Source organism: Gracilinanus agilis, chromosome 1 (genome assembly GCF_016433145.1).
Source record: "Gracilinanus agilis isolate LMUSP501 chromosome 1, AgileGrace, whole genome shotgun sequence".
NCBI classification, from domain to species: Eukaryota; Metazoa; Chordata; class Mammalia; order Didelphimorphia; family Didelphidae; genus Gracilinanus; species Gracilinanus agilis.
The window spans coordinates 746,099,856-746,121,122 of NC_058130.1; the positions used below are offsets into that span (position 1 = coordinate 746,099,856).

Sequence of the window (21,267 nt, forward strand, 5' to 3'; positions counted from 1 at the left end):
CATTCCTTCCTTCCTTCCTTCTTTCCTTCCTTCTTTCCTTCCTTCCTTCCTTCCTTCCTTCCTTCCTTCCTTCCTTCCTACCTTCCTTCCTTCCTTCCTTCCTTCCTTCCTTCCTTCCTTCCTTCCTTCCTTCCTTCCTTCCTTCCTTCCTTCCTCTTAAAGGAAATAGAATTTTGAGTAACTAAAATATCAGTAATAACCCTCTGAGAACAGATAATGAATGATACTCTTTTCAGTCATCTACAAAGGGGCACCAGAAGAGCAGAATGACATGGATATAGTCAGATATCAGATGCAGATATCGTCTTTGTGTTGATTATTTTGCTTAAGTACTTTTAGTTGTTAAAAATAGAATTTAATTGGGATAGTTTTGCTGTGGAGGATGGAAAAATATATACTGCAAATGAAAAAGAAAGTTATCTTTAAAATATTTTTTTAAAATATTGTAGGTTGAGGTTGCATAAGGGCTTATAGCTGGTACTATCATTTGGATTTTAAAAAATTGTTCTACACATTCCCCTTGATAGTATAATTAAAGACTTGTCAAAATGATGGATAGATACCTAACTCTAAAATTCTATGGTTCTATGTAAGGGATTATAATTGTAATCAAACTATTATCATTTGGAAATCTCACAGATAGAAAGACCACTAGACTAAGAAGCACGAAACCTGAATTCCAGTTCTTACTAGTGTTTATTAACTATGTGAACTTAGGTAATTTATTTTACTCTCCAAAACTGAACCTCCTCTTCTGTAAGATGGTAACAATAACATTTCTGCCTCAGTTTTTGAGGCAACTGGTGGCACAGTGATGGAAAGAGTGCTGGACCTAGAGTCAAGAGGACCTGAATTCAAATCTGGCCTCAGACTCTTAGTAGCTGTGTGACTCTGAGCAAGTCACATTACTTTCAGCTTATTCATCTGTAAAATGGGGATAATAATATCATGTACTTCCTAGAGTTGTAATATTTGTGCTGTTCTAAAATTAAAAGGAATACATATATATTAGCTACTATAGTAATCTTCACACATAACTACTTTTTAGTTTATTTTATATTTGTAAATAAGGAAGTTGGGCCTCAAAGAATGTAAGTTCTTAGTCTAGGATCACACAACTAATAAATACCAACAACAGAATTGAAATCAAGTCTTCTGGATTTTAAGTCAAACCTTCTTTCCATCTTTTCATTCGTATTTGATTCTTTGTGACTCCATTTGCTGCTTTCTTGGCAAAGATACTCGGGCAGTTTGACACTTCTTTCTCCAGTTTATTTCATAGACAAGGAAACTGAAGAAATTAGGATTAAGTGACCTGTCCAGAGTCGCACAGGTAGTAAGTGTCTTGGGCCAGATTTGAATCCACAAAGGTGGGTCTTCCTGATTTGGGACTCTATCCACTGTCACCTCACTGCCACTTTCCACTTTGCCAGGCTTTAATATCTGACTTGATCCATTTTTGCACCTGCTTCAGTCAGCCTTGTATCTGTAGGTAGTGAGGTTTAATATCATCATAGCATAAAAAGGTGTCATGAATTACTTGTCAACCATGGGTCCATCTCATCTCTGAAATATACTTATTTCCTCCCCAACAGGGCAAAGGTAAAGAAAGGTGTGAATATTATTGGTGTTCGAGCCAGTAACCCTCATTTATGGGATGTTAAAGAGAGTGTGGATTACACAGGGAAATATGTGTGCCAGAGGAAGTCTGCTGCTTCTGAGAACAGGTAAGTCCCAACTGGTATCATGTACTTTTAAATCCACTAATATTTCTTTTGCCTCTTTTTTTCTTTCTTTCTTTCCTGGGTCCACTCCAACTGGACATTTCTATCAAAGTGTACTTTTCTCCTCTGAGGATAATGAAAATACAGAGAGATAAAATTGATAATCTTCTTCATTTAGAGAGGATGGGCTATTATTCACAATAGATTGTTTAAAGATAAAGGATCTCTCTTGGGCCAGAGCCTCATGTCCTGTGTAATCCCAAGGACCCTTTCAGGTTTAATAGGCTTTATGTTTTCTCAGAGTTGCACTTTGTTATTTCAATCCATCTCACATATGGCAGACTAAAAGTTTCTGGGCATCCCTCCTAAAGTCAAGTAGACTAAAACAATAGATGCCAAGCATATTTGGCTATAGCTACCTTTAAAAAAATCAGACTTGTGATTACTTGTGTATATGAAAATCCAGATGAGGAAAATGCCATCATTCAATGCAGATTTCTAATTATTTTATAAATTATATTCTTAGATTTGTCTGGAGATACTGAGAAACTAAGTGACTTGCCCAGGAGGACACAGTCATTATGCATCAAAGACACGACTTGAGCTCAAGACATCTTAAGTCCTGGGTCAGGTCTCTTATCTTCTATGACATACTGCCTTTCACCTACCACATCCTATTACATAATAGCTCTGTGTTTCTCTGATAAAATGAATAAAGTATTAGGTTCAAATTCAGGAATAACTAACACAATTTTAGCTCTGCAATTTACTACTTGTGTCATCAGGAACAATTCAGTTAACCTCTTCAGAACCTCAGTTTCCTCATTTGTAAACAGATGGATTTGGACTAGATGGCTTATAACAGTGATGGCTAATTTTTTAGAGCCTGAGTGCCCAAACTGGAACCCTCACACTGCATATGAGCCTTCTGCCTTACCCCAGACATGGGAGGGAATAAGAACCCCCACTGGGCTGCTAGGCAGAAGGGCGGGTGATGTGAAAAATGTCCTTAGGTATGTATGGAGGTGGAGTGGGGGAGCTCCCTCTAGAACACATACCATAGGTTTGGGAAGATGGGCTTATAATATGTCTTTCAGTACTAACCCTCTGTTCCATTATTCTACCCCTGGGCAATTTAATTAAACTCTAATGTAACTGTAGGAAATTCCTTAAGGTCATAGTTTCGATCATTAAACATTCATTAAGTGCTTACCACGTGCCGTGTACTGTGATATGCCAAGCTTGGTGATCTCTCAGATGGTCATCTATTCTAACCTCATTTTAGAGAGGAAGAAACTGAGTTCCAGAGAAGTTAAATGAATGACCAAGGCCATATAAGTAGTAAGTGGGAAGACTTGGCATTGAAACCAGGTCTAGGGAATCTAGATGAAATTCTTTTTATACTTATATAGCCATTGAAGTCATGGATGGGTTGTCATCTGCATTATTCTCATATTGCGACTTCTCAATGAAATTGGTGCGTGGAATTTATGTTTATCTGCTAGAATGTATTGACAGTAGTTTTCACCTACCATAAGAATTGAGGGGGGATTTTGATTCATTTTGTATAGAAATAAAAGCTCTATTCCATCTCCATTACCTTTGAAACTGCTTGATAAATGGTGTTGTCAAATTAGTAGATATCTACCCTGGCCATGATTGAACCCATGAACCTCACTGCTTCCCAGCAGCCTGGGAGGGCTCTCTAGAGAGAGCAGGAAGACTCCACCAAAGTCAAGGTCTCCAAGATGTAGTCAACATAATGAGATTGGGAAAATGGTTTTCTCCATCTCTCAGGGTCAGGTTTCTCTAGACCACACAGATTTTGACCTAATTCTCTTCCTGAATTCTGACAGGCTTTGAGCCTGAGATAGTGTGGGTAGAAAATAGAATCTTATCGTATCTTCAGGAAGGCCCTGAAGAACAAAATAAGTGATGGAAATGGGAGAGAGAAGCAATCTAGGCAGTGACACTATGCTGATCCTTTTCTAGTGATTACATCCCAGGCTGTCAATGATATATTTGTTCCTAAGTGATGGGTTGAAGTAGGGTGCCTTCAACTAAAAATCAATGAACTTACTTAATAAAATATATTAGGGGGGACAGTGAAAGTTATTACAAACAAAAAAAAACAAAAGTGGCTAAGGTCAGATTTGAACCTATGACCTCCTGTCTCTACGCCTGGCTCTCAACCCACTGAGCCACCTAGCTGCCCCCTACCTCTATAGTTTTTAAGATGCAATAGGAACATGGGTTCAAATCCTGCCTCTGATGCTTCATAGCTCTATGGCTAATGACAAGCCCTTTAACCTCTTTGGGTCTCAGTTTTCTCCATCTGTAAAATGAAGTGGTTGAATTAGATGGTCGCTAAGGTCTCTTCTAGTTCTAATGCCATAATCCTCTGAATATAATATGCTGTCATTGCTAGGATCAAACTATGGATCCTTCCCTTTCCCTCATTCTTATTTGCAGAAGAGATTTAATTTCCTTATTACCTGAGTGTAATCACTTATGTAAGTACTGGCTACAGCCTTTAGCTATGAAATTGTATGGTTTATTGACTAAACTTAATTCAATACAAATACATTAAGGTCCTTTCATTTGTCAGGTCTTGTACTAGCCGATCAGGATGCAAAGGCAGAAATAAAATCCTTCCCGCCTTCAAGGAGCTTATGTTCCACTTCAGAGAACATAGCATGTGTACAAATAAATCATTGTCAGGTAGTATGCAAAGAGAGAAGAGCAATCCCCACTGCCCAATGGAGAGAGGGATCACAGAGATCTAGAAAAGTTTTACTTGAATTTCACCATTTTTTCTGAATTAATGATTTCAGATGTAGGGTATATAGAGGAGTTAAGAGCTGTTGAAGCAGCATCCAGGGATGTCTTCCTGTGACACAGGAGGTAGCCCCACCTCCCAGATTAAGGACTAGCTTTAGGAATTATCTATAGCAATGCATTTAGCAAATGCACAGTCCCTGCCCTAGAGAAGCTCACATTCTAAAGGATGATACACCATGCAAACAGCTATGTGCCTACTCCAAACCAATCCAATCTAGGGAACATTTATTAAGCACCTACTATGCAACAGAAACTATGCTGAGAGCAAGGAGTATAAGGAATATGATTAAGAAAAATGTGTATGCAATCTAAGGGAGTGGGAGAGACAAAAACAAAAGGAGGCAGGGAAGAGTTGGGGGGAAGGGATGAGGGACAATAGCAAGTACCCAGAGTGGGCTGAAGGATGTTGTTCTGTTGAAAGGAAACCAATCAGAGCATCAGGAACAAAACAGAGTGAGCTGAGAGTCCAGTTTCTCTCCTCTATAAATGGAAACATTGTGAAGGAGTAGGCATTCCATTTTCTGGCATTCCAGTTTCTAGCACTCCAGTCAGAAGGGAGAAGAGGCTGAGAGAAGTATGTCAATCAAGGCATTAGAGAAAGGTATAGGGGAAGAAGATCAAAAGGAGACCCTCGGGGGCACCCACATTTAGTGGACATGAAGAGGACTAAGATTCAGCAAAGGACAGTGAGGACAGGGAGGAGGAGAACCAAGAGAAATAGTGCCGTAAAAACCTAAAGAAAAGAGAAAAAGAATGATCAACCCTAACACTGGCCTCAGAGAGCTTGGAAAAGATAGGGTCTGAAAAGATGCTGTGAGATCTGGCAATTAAGTAGTCATTAATAACATTTGAGAGAGCAGTTTCAGTTGAATGATGAGGTCAGAAGGCAGTTTGCAGAGAGATTAGGGGAGAGCAAGAGTAGAGAAAGTGAAGGTGCTGATTATAGATGGCTTTCTCAAAGAGTTTATTCACAAAGAGAGGTGAAATATAGCATCATGTCTGGCAAGGAAGGCTGAGAGGGGCTTTGTTGTTTTCTAAATTAAAAAAGAGAGAGAGAGAGAAAAATGGTAGAGCCAATTATGTCTGGGGGCAGTAGGGAAGCAACAAGTAGAGAGAGAAAGAGAGATGATAGTGAGTGGGACAGAGAATTGATAAGGGGACCATTAAAGAGTGGCCTTGCTATCATGTGGGCCCAATTGAGATTATACAACCTGCATTAGTTGTGAGTCCATCCAGACTGGTTTCATGATTTTGTCTACTCTGTTCAGCAGTATGAGAAAAAGCAGGGAATTGGCAGATGGTGATAATAATCAAAGGTTGGAGTCCACAAGACATTATTGGCAATAGAATAAGGAGTCACAGAGCTGGAGTTCAGAAGATAGCGTAGAGTTGAATTGTTGATCAAATGGTTGTTAGGGAAAAAATCAATCAATAAATATTTATTTTTTAAAATTATTTATTTGAAACTTTACCTTCTGTCTTAGAAGCAATACTGGGTATTGGTTCTAAGGCAGAAGAGTGGTAAGGGCTAGGCCATTGGGGTTAAATGACTTGCCCAGGGTCCCACAGCTAGGAAGTGTCTGAGGTCAGATTTGAACTCAAGACCTGGGCCTGACTCTCAATATGCTGAGCCACCCAGCTGCCCCTAATTAACAAATATTTTAAAAGCTACTAGGTGTCAATGACTGTCCAAAGCTAGAAGGAAGAAGAGCACTAGTTCAGGGCCCCTGGCCTGAGAGAGAATAGAAGGAAGGTTGAAGGATAGGAGGTCAGGATGAGAATGGAGAACATGATTAGAGAAATAAGGCAGATGGGAAAAAGAAATGATCAAAAACTTAAGTAATTTCCTAGCTCACAATCATAAAAATGGGCAATCTCTTTGAGGGTCAGTTTTCTCACCTGTAAAATGAAGCAATTAGACCAGATGATCTTAGAGGTCCCTTTCAGATTCAGATCTATGAATCTGTACTGGGGATAAAAGGACAAAAAGTAAAGAATCCCCTGCTCTCAAGGACCTTACATTTTATTGGTAGTGGGAGGAGATGCAAGAGTTAAGTCAAAGCAAAAAAATATGCATAGTTAAAACAAAATCTGCAGGGAGAGGAGAGCAGAACTAACTCTTCTCATAGTGTCTGTCTCTTTTCCTTCCACTACCAGTCTTGACCTTGAACTCACAGATGTGAGATTCATAGAATAGTAGATTTGATTCAATATAATAGATGTTAAATTCCTACAACATTGAAAGCACCGTGTTCGACACCAAGGACACAAAGATACAAAGATGAAAACTAAATGTTCCCTCCACTTAGGGAAGATAGAATCTACTGGAAGAAGGGGAAGAAGTTTATGCACAAACACATATCTAAAAATATGAAAAATATGAGAACATTTTTATTAATATTTATTCTTCTTCATAGAGATTTTGAGGACACATTTCACCAAACCTTCTTGATATCCTTAAATCGACAATACCTTTTTGTCGACAATCGACAATAAAGATGTATCAAAATGCCCTTATTACCAACACTGCAAGGGTAGAAAAAAGAGAGGAACATAATCTTCTGTTATTTCTCCTTCATGGGGAATTTGAAATCATTTTTCTATCCTAAATGTTCAGACCCTGTTTCTATACAGTTTAAACAGAATTCCCCCCTTTCAGTGTCACCCCATTGCTTGCGGCATAAAATATAAACATCTTAATATCACATTCCAGATTGAGCATCTTTGCCTTTTAAGCCTCATTTCAGCTACCCCCAACAGGTAGTCTATGCCTCAGTTAAATTTTACTATTTTCTCTTTTTATATTTTTTCCTCTCTACTCCACTTACTACTATGCATTTACTCAGACCATCTCCTATGCGTATGTCACCATCCCTCAACATTTCTGCCAGTTGACATCTTTATTCTTGGTGTCTTTTCCTTAGGGGACATTCATGGAACCTTCCCTTATCTCTCTGTCTTGAATATAGTTTCTTCCCTCTTGAAATGATTATAATTTCCCTTTGTGCTTTTCACCTATTCCAACATCACTCTATTATTATTCAGTCATTTCAGCTGTGTCCAATTCTTCATGAGTCCATTTGGTGTTTTCTTGGCAGAGATATGGAAGTGATTCACTATTTCCTTCTCTAGCTAGTTTGACAGATGATGAAACTGAGGCAAATAGGGTTAAGTGATTTGCCCAGGATCCCACAGCTAGTAAGTGTATGAGTCCATATTTAAACTTGGGAAGATGAGTTTTCATGACTCCAGACCCAACGACACCATTCTACATTGTATCAGAATTGTTTTTATAATTGTTTTGAACCTTGCAGATTCCTGGAGGGCAGAGATTATTGTTTTGTTGTGTTTCCCATTTTTTGACTTTTTCTGTAACCCTAGTGTCCAACACAATTCCTTGATGCTCAATAAATGTTGGATAGATTTACTCGATGAATAACTCTATGGCTTTATAAGTATTCACAGAGAGAAAATTAAAATAAGCAATTGGGATATTTGTTTTAGTGGAAGGAGTATATGAGTTAAATCCAGAAAATTCGGGTTCAGTTCATGCTTCTTTCAGGTACTAGTTTTATGTCTAAATAACCCATTTCCTCTCTCTGAGCCTCAGTTGTCTCATTTGTAAAATGTAAATAACATTTCTTGCAGTGCTTACCTGTCAGAGCTGTGATGAGAAAAGAAATGTAAAATTCTAAAGGCATTAGACAGATTGGTGCTATTTGTCAATTCTAACTGTTTTCAAATTTAAGAAAAATTGTTTCTTTCATGAAGAAGTATAATTTGGGAGTGAGAGAGGAGGAATTCAAATGATGTTTTCCCTTCTCTTCTTAGAGGTACTATGGAGTACTGTCTAGAGTATTGGCATAGGGCTCAGGAAGACTTGGCTTCAAATCCTGCTACAGATATATATTAGCTGTGTGGTCCTGGGCAAGTCATTTAACCTCTTTGAGATTCATTTCCCTCATATACAAAATGAAGAGGTTAGACTGGATGAAGTCTAAGATACTTTTCACTATTGAATCTATTATCTTAAAATCTTTATTTGTTCTCTTCTTTTTATTTTTTCTTTCAATATTTAAAAAGCCTTACCTTCTGTCTTAGAAGTGATACTAAGTAGTCAGTGCCAACGCAGACGAGTATTAAGAGCTGGGCAACTGAAATTAAGTGACTTTCCCAGAGTCACACAGCTAGGAAGCAGCTGAGGTCAAATTTGAATCCAAGACCTTCTGAATCCAGACCTGTTTCTCTATCCACTGAGCCATATAGCATCCTCTCTTTTCTTCTCATATGAGATATCTCATCATTTACATTAGAGTAAAGAAGTGAAAGACTTTGGACACTTAGAAACAGCATGTTTTTTTTTCATGTTAAGTTTCAGATCTTGGGTAATATCTTTCCTTCCTAGTCAGGTTTGAATAAAAGGGAGGAAAACTGCCAGTGGTAGTTTCCTTCATATATACTAAAAAATGAGTGTTTCTATTGAGATCTCTGGCACTTTCTTGAATTTAACTGAACTGTCTTTTAAAGCACCCCCAGCCAAATGTCCTTTGTTGTTAGGAAGTTCTTGTCTTTTTAATTTGGTTTCCTCCATCCTTGGCAAGGACTTCTCTTTAATGGCATTGTTCCTGAATATAAAATCATATCATTGCTTCTAACTGTCTGGATGTCCTCAGACTAGACTTTCTTTTGGAAAGTAAGAGAAGAGGAAGTCTTTGTGTTCTCTGTTCACTTACAAAGGAAGATCTCAGTTTTCTTTCTCCCTTGGCATTGACTGTCTCTGAAAATGCATTTTTTCCACTTAAAATATTTTATTTCATGGCAAAAGAAATCTCAACACAAATTATGTCTTTATCAATTGGGGAATGGCTGGAGAAAATTGTGCTATATTAATGTAATGGGACAATATTTTTGTGATGGAAGGACAGATTTGGAAAATTGAGTGAAACTTGAGAAAACTTATATTAACTGACCCACCCAGAGAGAAGAAAGCTGAGTCAAAAGAACAATATACACAATAAGCATAAAAATGTAAATTATTACAAGACTAAAAAGGAATAAATTTAGGTCAGATGCAATGGATCTATTAGTTAGTTCCAAATTATTAAAGTTGAAGCAACTATCCTTGTTAAAATATTTATTACCAAAACAGAAATCAACATATCCCATCATCAATTTTGCTTAAATATGTTTTACTTTATTTATTTATTGTAAACCCTTACCTTCTGTCTTAGAGCCAATACTGTGTATTGGCTCCAAGGCAGAAGAGTAGTAAGGGCTAGGCAATGGGGGTCAAGTGACTTGCCCAGGGTCACCCAGCTGGGAAGTGTCTGAGGTCAAATTTGAACCCAGGACCTCCCATCTCTAGGTCTGGCTCTCAATCCACTGAGCTACCCAGCTGCCCCCTTAAATATGTTTTAAAAGGAAAATACTATTGTGGGATTATTGGTTGGGATGTGACTAATGTGTCAAATCTATACATACATTCCATTCTTAAAACAATATATAAAATGCTATCATATGCATGTACTATATCCTAGGTACTGTGCCAGATGCTAGTGATACAATGACAAAAATGAAGTATGCCCTCCCCTTAAGATTATGATGGAGCAGAGAGAGGACAGAATGTACCAAATAGGAAGCTATAGAAGCTGATGCAGAATGAAGTAGGGAGAACCAAAACACAGACTATACCCATATACAGAATATACACAATAAATGCAACTATACAAATGGAAAAGATAGAAGAAAAGTAAAACTAAATACTGTATAATTGTAATAACTAAGCTTGTCTAAGGAAAAAAAAGTTAAGAAAATATATTAACTTCTCTTTGCAGAAGTGGAGAATTACAGTGGGTATAGGATATTCCATATACTTCAAAGAATTGTAGTGTTAATGAGTTTTACTGAATCTCTCTCTGTGTGTCTCTCTCTCTTTCTCTCTCTGTCTCTCTCTGTCCCTCTCTATCTGTCTCTATCTCTCTTTGTGTCTCTGTCTATCTGTCTGTCTCTGTCTCTCTTTGTGTCTCTGTCTCTCTTTGTGTCTCTGTCCATCTGTCTTTGTCTGTCTCTTTCTCTCTCTCATTTCATACAATACATAGTTTGCTGGATGGAGGTAGGGAGGAATATATGCAGAAATGAAGCTTATATGTTTTGTTTTGTTTTTAAAAACTGACAAAATATTATATAACAGCCCCCTGCAAAGCTTGATCTAGCTGCAAAGACCCCAGATTGGAAAGAAAGAAATCTAAGGTGAGAAGAGGGCTAGAAAGCTAGAAAGTTCCTTCCCCTATAGAATGGAAAGGTTTGAGTATATTGAGAGTGAGGAGAAGATAACAAGGAGGTGGTAGTGGGTCATTCCTATAACACATGGAAGAACAGCACAACTGTATTGGTTTGTGCTTGCAACATTTGTGGTTCCCTTCAAATATCAAGCCTCCAGTGAAGACCATGTGGCATGACCTCTCAATAGACAGATAGAAATTGGTGAGCTTTTTGGTTTGGTTTGGTTATTTATTTGTTTTCAACCCTTACCTTCTATATCAGAATCAATACTAAATATTAGTTCTCAGGCAGAAGAGCAGTAAGGGCTAGGCAAATGGGATTAAGTGATTTTCCCAGGATCACACAGTTAAGAACTCTCTGAGGACAGATTGGAAACCAGGACTCTCTGCCTCCAGTCCTGGCTCTTAATCCACTGAGTCACCTTGTTACCTCTTTGGTTTAGTTTTATAGGAGATATTCTCTTATATCCAGTGTGATGAGAGAAAAACAGATTTAAAGAACTAGTGATCTTTATCTCCCCAGCCCTTGACTTACTTCAGTCAGTTAATCAATAAACAATTATGTGCCAGGGACTGGGTCAAATGCTGGGGATAAAAAGAAAGCCAAAAGACAATCTTTATACTCTCTTTTTTCTAAATCCTACCTCTGACATTTATTTTTAAATCATATTTTATTGTTCCCCAATTACATGTAAATACAATTTTTAGCATTCATTTTTTTAAGTTTTGAGTACCAAATTCTCTTCCTCAGCCCCCACTTCCTTCTTCCCTTCCATTTCTACCCCCTCTCTGAAATAGTAAGCTATTTGGACAATCCCTACTCTCAAAGAGATCCCTATACCAGTGGGGAAGGATAATATGAACTGCTGTGTGTAAACAAAATATATACAGGTAGCTGGGGTGCATCTAAATTTGTCCTTTTATTTTTTTCCTATTAAAGATTATATTTAATGGATCTAATCTTATTTCTCATAAACAATTGTTGTTGACTCTGTTCTTATGGTTCTTGGTGTCTCTTTGGATGTGGCATGAGAGTACTATAAAGCTCTGTGAGTCACATGAGAGAAAATGACTTTTACTAATTCAGGGCTGGGATCTCAGTCCAACCTCCTCTTCTCCTGAAGTCCATTGTCAGAGAGTTTTTTTTTTTTTGTTTTTTTGTTTTTGTTTTTGTTTTCTAACTATGGGCATAATCACAAGCCACTTGATACTAAATTCCAAGAGAAAAAAATTACTATAAACTTGGACTACTTTTTGAAAAAAAAAAGTATCTGACTCCTCAGATATTAATCTTGTATAATAATGAAGGTTACAATGAAATGAGGCACTATACTCATGAGTTGGATCCTTTATTATTATTTTTAAAATATTTTTCCATGATTCATATTTTCTCCCTCTCCTCTTCCCTCCCCCTCCCAGAGCTGACAAGCAATTCTGCTGATTTATACATGTCTTATTACTCAAAACCGATTTCCATATTATTCATATTTATAATAGAGTCATATTTTAAAACCACAACCCCAAATCATATACCCATAAAACCAAGTGATAAAGCATATATTTTTCTTCTGCATTTCTACTCCCACAGTTCTTTCTCTAGATGTGAATAGCATAGCATTCTTCTTTATAAATTCCACTGGATTGTTCTTGATCATTGCATTTGCTATTAGTAGCAGAGTCTATTACATTTGATCATCCCACAATGTTTCAGTTACTGTGTACAATGTTCTTCTGGTTCTGCTCATCTCAGTTTGCATCAGTTCATGGAGGTCTTTCTATTTCTTATAGAAATCAAGCAGTTCATCATTCCTTATAGCACAATAGTCTTCCATCACCATCATATGCCACAATTTGTTCAGTCATTCCCCAATCAATGAACATGCCTTCATTTTCCAATTTTTTGCCACCACAAAAGTTCAACTATAAATAATTTTGTATAATCTTTTTTTTTTATCTCTTTGGGGTACAAAACCAGCTGTGCTATATCTGGGTCAAACAGCATGAGATCTTTTAAAGCCCTTCAGGTCTAATAGTTGGATCCTTAAAAAAAGTTTTATTAATTCTTTTTTAAGCATTAGCATCATTCCCCCTCTCTGTCCCCTGTTTTGCATCACAGAGCTCTTCCTTCTATAATAAGAAACATAAAAATCAACCCCTAAAAAGACTAAATCTGGAAATATAGAAAACACTCAACACAAGGAAATCCTTGCAATTGGCTGCTGCAATTTATTGGGTGGAATAATTAACAGTTCTGAAAAGTAAGATCCTATTTGCTTCACTATACAGCATATATATTTTTCCATGATTCCATGATTCATGTTTTCTCCCTTTCCTCTTCCCTCCCCCCTCCCAGAGCTGATAAGCAATTCTACTTATTTATACATGTCTTATTATTCAAAACTGGTTTCCATATTATTCATATTTAAAATAGAATCATCTTTTAAAACCACAACCCCCTAACAAAAAAACACAAATCATATACAGCCATCATCCCCTCCCCCTTCTCTGATTCATATTCTAACTTTTGTCCTTTTCTCTGGAAGAAGTGAAATGAAGAAATGTAGCTTCGGGTCCTTTGGGTGAGATGGTAGTTTGGGTTTCTCTTTGATTGGTGCCCTCTGAAAATTAGTATTGAACACAGAATCGGGCATGTTCAAATATTACCACTAGGAGTTTTACCTCTGGAACTGCTTGAGTTTATGAATATTCTCTCTCTCATTTGCATATTGTTTAATTACTCTTAAAAATCAGGCACCAATCTCACCAATGTAAAGGTGGCCCTGTTAATTAGCTTGAGAGACATGGCTTTTGTATTTTGGATATTTTAACATGGTTCACGAAGTTGTGGTGATAAAGTTAAATTACTGTGACAGGTGTAATTTCATGGATTAAGGAGACAGTTTTTTTTATTTGGGTTTTTTTTTTTTTTTGAGCCAGTGACAAACTTCGCTGGAATTGAAAGATTTCTTTATCTAAGTGAAAATAGATCACTCATTTTGTTTGGAGAGGTTGAGGGCTGCTAAAAGCTTAATCGTAATGGAATTAACATACCAATATTATCACAGCCAGCAGGGTGTTGTTGAATGAATATTACTGGCAAATATTATAAAACAGAAACAGAATGGCTAATTAAGCCTGCCTGTCAATTACCATTTTAGGTTCCCGAAGCCTGCCTCATGTAGTCACCAGGAGTCTAGGTGATTGGATAAGTGTTAATTTTCTCCATTTTTACTCATATAGATAAATACCTTTCTAACCACCTGTTTGTGATTTCATAGTGGACTTAATGAGATCCAACCCTTGATAGCCCTGTAATCTTCCAGATTTCCCTTGAATAGATTTATAGCTGTTCTTTTGGTTGACAATGGGCTGAATCCATCACTTTACCCTTTTTTGCCCTCATCCTGTGCAGATATCCTAAGGCTCATATCTTAGGGGAGAATATCTGAGGGATCTCTAACTGTGCCTCCTTACCTTTGGTGTGAGCCTAGAACTCTGCATCTTAGGAAAATCCATTTGATAGATAATTCTACCCTTTTCTTCTCAAGAAATCCAGTGTTAGTTCCTCATACTATGAGAAAGCAACAGTGAACTGAGTTAAAAATAGATTGCTTTTATCCTCTTTTTAGCTTAGGTATTAGATTTAACTTGACCATCATTGGTCTTTATAGTATAGTATAATTGTATAATTTTAAAAATTACTCTTCCTTTCTTTTATATATTAAAAGTTATTAACTTTTTAATCATCTTTTCCTTTAAAGCATTTTTAAGCAGAATTTCAGGGTTGGAAGAGACTCGAAGCATGGTACAGAGTAGAGTGGGATTTGGGTTCAAAACCCATGTTTGCCCTTTGGAACTTGAATTACCTTGATCAAATTATTTGACTTTTATGGGCTTTAGTTTCCTCACCTGTAGATCCCAAAGACCATAAACCTCATGAAGGAAGAATCAATTTTTGTTTATTATTTCATATGCCTAGCATCTAGTAAGTAGGTCTAGATTACTAAGTGTTTATTGAATAAATGCATATATAAAATGAAGACTTATACTCATGTGATTCCCAAGATTCCCTCTGTTTAAAAATCTATGATCCTATCATGTTAATTAAAGCAAATATCTGGATTTAAGAATTTAATCAAACTAAGTGGGAATAAGACCCTAATTAGCTTGCAAAGAATCATAGGGATTTGGGATGAAAGAAGATGATGTCATAGAGGAAACATCTTGTGCCTGGCTAAAAGAATCTGATACACTCACACTTTGCCTATATATAATACAGCCAGGCATTTTGGAACCTTGAATTCCAGCAATAAGCCAGTTGAGTGGTACTCAAATGTAGCGGTATACTAATTTGGAATTGACTTTGGGTAGGGGTAGAGAAAACATTGTGTTTTGTTTTTTTTTCAATTTTCCCTTTATTCTTCCTCCTTCTCTTTCTCCCTTCATTGACCAAGTGACTGACTTGTGAATTTTGAAATGTAAGAAGATTTGGTCTTCTCTTTGATTTCTAGGAATATCTACTGTCTCTGCTTTTTATGAACGATTCTGGGTTGTTTCCTTTCTTGAATGACATGTTCTATTAGTGACAGATAAAAATACAACAGCTAAAGGGGAGAAAGGGGACCAGGATGGGGATCATTAAAAAAAACTAGAGGAAAAAGAGATTATTAAGTATATGTGTGGTCAGTAAAGGAAGTGATCCATCATGTATGAAGGGGGAAGGTCAATGAACACAGCTTTGTAGCTAAGAATATTTCATTGAAGCTGTTGTCTTATTATCATAACTATTCCTGCCATCATTTTTAGCAGTAACTTATAAGTGCCTTTTAATTTCAAGTAATATTTCTTTTCTCCCAAAAATTCAGTACAGTATAGTGGAAGTCTTATTCTATGTCTCTTTCACTTTGAAGGTGCCATTATTGCCACTCAGTCTAACTTTCACTACATGACTGACTCATGTCCTTTTCTCATCATATCCTTTTGGATATTGTGTGATTTTGTTCTCCCATAAGACATCTATGGAAATGGGCTATTCCCATTTTATTTTAGGCCCACCATGATGGATATCTCCATTGCCTTTTTAGTAAACCACCACTTTGATTTTTTCTGGAGATGTTGGTGTTCCTTTATTTATAACTATACAGCATCATCATGAGAACACTGGTGAGGAAGAAGGGAGGAGAAGAAAGGGAAGAGAAGGAAGGAAGGGAAGGAAGAAGAAATCAATATTCATTAAATGTCTGCTGTGTGTCAGAGACTATGCTAAACAGATAATCCTTGACTTCAAGAAGTTCACAATGCAACGAGGAAGACAACAAGCAAACAAATGTTAAAAAAGAAAAGATATATTTGTGTTCAAGCTAAATGTATTAAACAAATGTATTTCCCTCCCACATTCTGTAATTCTATAAGAAAAATATCTTTTAAGGAAGACAAGCATGCAAAAACAAACTGTATTTGTAAATTCAGGGTAAATGCATTCAATAAATGTGTTTTCCCCCCACATTCCGAAATTCTATGAGGAAGGAAAAAAAAAAGTATACCTAAGTAACCCCATGGCCCTTAGAAGCAAAACCGTGAGTGTTTAGACATTACTTTTCCCAAATGCAATACACTGAGCTCTTTGTGACCTTCCTAACTGTTATTGAGGAACACCTGTACTTTGAGGGCCTCACATTTTTCCTGTTGGTTTTCCTGTGGGAGGAATTCTACAGAGTTTAGTACCTTTTTGTTCCAGCCAAAAAAGAAAATCCATCTCTAGAACTACTGTACAAGGGGGGAAAGGGTTTAGTTGTGGGTGTCTACCCTCTGTAAGAGTTGGCTGTTGCCATGGAGAACAATAAGGGTAGTAGCAGCAGAAACTCTCTAACCGAAGGAATTTAAGGGTATGGAAAGTGGGATGAACTGTACAAAGCCAGGAATAAAGGCATTCATTTACCTGTAGAGCAACAGGGTACAGCAAATTGAGATAATTATTCCTCTTGCTAGATTCATTTTTTTTTTACTTGCAGAGAAATAATAATAATACAATGAAAACAGACAGTTGCATAATGAATAAAGAATTAACTTTGGAATCATGAGGACCAGGATTCCAGTCCTACCTTAGATCTTTATCTTCTGCATTACTCTGATTAAGCCACCTAATCTTTCTGTGCCCTAGAAAACTGCATGATTAAGAATTGTAGAGTAGATGCCCTTCTTCATTAGTGGAAGGGGTTCTTTATGAATGAAAACACAAGTGCTAGGAAACAGGCACATGTACATTTTGATATAGATATGCACATATATGAGACTATGCTTTCATCAGAGTATGGAACTCCAGTATGGGAATTCCTTCCACCAACCAGATGGCAACCTGTCACTGACTTAGTACTTAATTTCTAGGGTATTTTATGTGGCATTTATAAGTTAACTGACTTGCCAGAGGTCACTGAGATAAGTGTCTAAGGCAGTAGATTATAGCATATATATTTTTACTTTTTTTAAGTTTTTCTTGTTTTTTTAGTTTGCAATTAGGCTAATATTGAAATATGTTTTGTACGCTTTCACATGTATAATCAATATTAAGTTGCTTGCCTTCTTAAGGATGGAGGAGAAGCAAGATGGGCAAAGAGAATTTGGATTTCAAAAATTTTTTAAAATTATTGTTAAAAATTTTTACACAGCAGGGAAATATTGAATTAAATAAATAAAAGATATTGAAAATTAGAAAGTCAAAGAGGGCAGAGGGCAGAGATCAGGAGCGACAGCATTCCAGACATGAGTGGAAATAGGGATAACATTTATCCAAGTAAAGAAGTATAAAAAAATATGCACATCAACTTCAAGAGGCAAAAAACTATTTATTTAGAGATGGGAAGGAGGGTTAGGAAATACTTTCTGAAGGAAATAACCACTTATCTCTCACCTCCTATATTTAATCTCCAGGCAAGTCCTATTGATTTTCTCTTTGTAATAACTCTTGTTCATACCCTTTCTCTCCTCTGACTCTGCCACCATTTTGGTGGAGACCCACATCACCTTATGACTAGATAACTATTATACCATTGTTATTTTGTCTCCCTCCTTCAACTTTCTCCCCACTCCAGTCCATTTTCCACTCAACTTTCAAATTGATCTTTCCTAAAGCTCAGTTGTAATCATTTCACCTCCATCCCCATCCTCACTCAAGAAACTCCAATGGCTCTTAACGACTTCCAGGATCAAATATAGATTCTTCTGGCATTCAAAATTCTCAGTAACCTGACCCTATTTCATCCCGCAATAGAATATAAACTGCTTGAGGACAAGGGACCATTTGCTTTCGTGTGCCTAGCACAGGTTTTTTTAAACCCTTACCTTCTGCCTTAGAATTAAAACCGTGTATTGGTTCTAAGGAAGAAGAGTGGTAAGGGCTAGGCAATTAGGGTTAAGTGACTTTCAGCTGGGAAGAGTCTGAGGTCAGATTTGAACCCAGGTCCTCCCATCTCGAGGCTTGGCTCTCAATCCTTTGAGCCATCCAGCTGCCCCCCTAGTACAGTTCTTTACGCATATTAGTTCTATAATATCAGAGATAAATTTCCTTCAGAAAAGAGGGGTGAATATTCATTCATTCCAGGTCATCTTGAATGTCTTGCCTAGGTCTGCCCATATGTCTTCCAACAGGAAGAGGGCTATTCTTGACACTGCACAGAGATAAGGCTTCCTGTCAATTATTCCTTACTCTCATCGTGTGGCCTGCCCATCTTTTTTTCATCAGCCATTTCTGTGATAACATCCTTTACTTTGAATCTTCTCTATAGTTCTTTATTGATTAGATATTGTAGCCTAATTACACTGTCTATGAGACAAAGCATTTTACCAATGACCTTGCACATGGTAGACATTAACAAATGTTTATTGTGTTGAAAAATGAATCTAGTTTCATGAGCTCAAACCTTTTTGTTTTGAAGAATAGTTATGTATAATAATAAATATAAGGATAGTTATGGTCTTAAAAGATTAGATTATAGATAAGTGGTCAATGAAAGACATATTTGTCTGTCATGATCTAAAAGGAGGAAATGAGAATATTAAAATGGATCTTGTATCATTTTCTATTATTTCTGTTTACAAGTAATTGATTTTGTCTCATAACTGCATAAATCATGGTTTTTTATTTCTGAACTTAGTTCAGAATTTACCTGGTCTTTGATGGGTTAAGTTGAAAATTCCAGTTCTACTGCTAATCATTTATCTTTTCTGGCTTCAACTAATTCTTGCTGGCCTTGGAGTATGTGAGAAGAAAAGAGTTAGCCTTGATATCTTTAGCCAGCAAACTATCCTTCAGAGATGTCTGGTTTGCTATCCAGAAGTCTGGGTTAGTAGCTCCCATCTGGATTCCAACAAAGAACCATTTTTAGTCTTATAAGAGAAGAAGTTTGTGAAGTTTTTGCTAGCCCCAATGACTAAACTTCTAACTATTTCATGTTGTTCCCTGGGCCTGACTTATATTATCAATCATAATTTCCTAAATCCTTGATGCTACCAGTCTCATAACCAATGATGTGATTATTGCTCTACTTTTTGCTTTATGCTTATATGAATGTATTGCACCCCAAATTTGGGGTCTTTCAGCTACTTGAAGAGTCAAGAGATCTTTTTTCAGTGGGTAGCGTCTGCATTAATAACACAACTTGCTTATAAATCCCATTGTTACAATAAGAAAACAGGCCTCAGACAGTATATAGGTCACAAAACCCCAGAAGTAAACCAGATCTCAGAAATCCTTGAGCCTACTTCATACCGAAGAATCCTTTCTACAATGGCTGGAATGAATGATCATTCTACCTGTTTAATGACATCAAATGAGGAAGAACACACTATCTCCCAAGGAAGACACTTCCTCTCTGGATAGCTTACTGTGATTAAATAATTTCATTAAGTAAAACTAAATTTACTTCTTTTATTCTTACTTCACTGCTCCTAATTCTCCCCGTCTGGATTCCAGTGGGATACAGATATAATCTCAGCACCACATTACATCCATTTAAATACTTGGTGGGGGGCAGCTGGGTAGCTCAGTGGTTCAAGAGCCAGGCCTAGAGATGAGAGGTCCAGGGTTCAAATCTGGCCTCAGACACTTCCCAGCTGTGTGACCTTGGGCAAGTCACTTGACCCCCATTGCCTAGCCCTTATTGCTCTTCTGCCTTGCAAGACAGAAGGTAAGGGTTTAAAATAAACAAACAAACAAACAAACAAACAAATAAATAAATAAATGAATAAATAGATAGATAGATAGATAAATAAATAAATAAATGAAAATAAATAAATGCTTGGAGATTTACCAACTAAATAATAGCTAATTGGTGTTGGAAACCAAACTTGAACTCAAGTCTGCTAAACTGTGGGAATAGTATTTGATCCTTATTTCCATTGCTTAAGTGACATGGAAAGTCTTTAGGACAAAGTGAGAAAGCAACAGAGTGACTCTTTGAAAGAGACTCTAAGCTTTGCTTGAATTAGTGCTCAAAAGTCTGAGTGGGTGTGTTTGTGCTGTATCTTTTGGGAGGCACAGCATATGGACCCAATAAGGAGGCAGTAATACTTTAAGAAGGGAGCATTGCTCTAGAGGGAAATTATGAGTCCAATTCTCTATAAAATTGTACTCTAGGCTGACTCATTTAGCATTCTCTGACACTCATCCAGATCCATTATGGAATAGTCTATTTCCAAAGCAAGAAAAGTACACGTTTTTGCCTTAATTTACCCATGTGTTATTTTACTTTTATTATAGTCATATATTTAACATTTAATATTTCCCATTTTCGGGGAGTGTACAAAATCTGGAATTAAATAATTTAACATCTCTTTTTGGTGGGTAACTGCAGTGAATTACCGCCACCCTCGTTTCCTCGTCGCAGCTGCCATTACTTTTGATGGGATCTCCAGAGGATCATAATCCAAAAATACAGCTCCGCTTCCCTAGCCAGAGCGACAGCGGGAACAAACGCAACATAAATAACAATCTAATAGCAACAATAATTAGATTACACCGCTTGCCGATGTTCATCAGAATGCTTCATAAATGTATGCCTGCACCATAGATCATGGCTAATGTTGGTGGCTGTGGTTTTCCGATTTCAGAGCATCAACCACCAGGCTGTATATTACCACAAGCAAAGATAAAACACTTCAACCGGTGGAATTACCAAAATTCATACAGCAGCAGAAATAGCTAATAGGATGCCTCACAGTCCATCTCTAAAGAGTCTGAGTGGTAGTTGATCCTAATGCAAATGACCAGGCTTAAAGTAGAAGCAGTGATAGTGATAAAAGAGGTATTTAGTTCTGAACAGATTCTCTTCCAAACAGATACAACTTCATAGATACAAGAAAATCCTATGGTCATCAGATCCTTCCTGTTCGTTCTCTCTCTCTCTCTCTCTCTCTCTCTCTCTCTC

The 21,267-nt window shown here is 37.0% G+C and overlaps 1 protein-coding gene across 1 annotated transcript in view; it reads left to right on the forward strand.

Moving 5' to 3' along the window:
- The window catches only part of LOC123232317 (transmembrane protein 132D-like), a 1,040,749-nt gene that overhangs the window by 473,581 nt on the left and 545,901 nt on the right, over positions 1-21,267 (forward strand). The window contains exon 3 of the mRNA XM_044658730.1: positions 1,596-1,727. Coding sequence (XP_044514665.1) covers positions 1,596-1,727 — 132 coding nt within the window. The remainder of the gene's footprint in view (positions 1-1,595; positions 1,728-21,267) is intronic.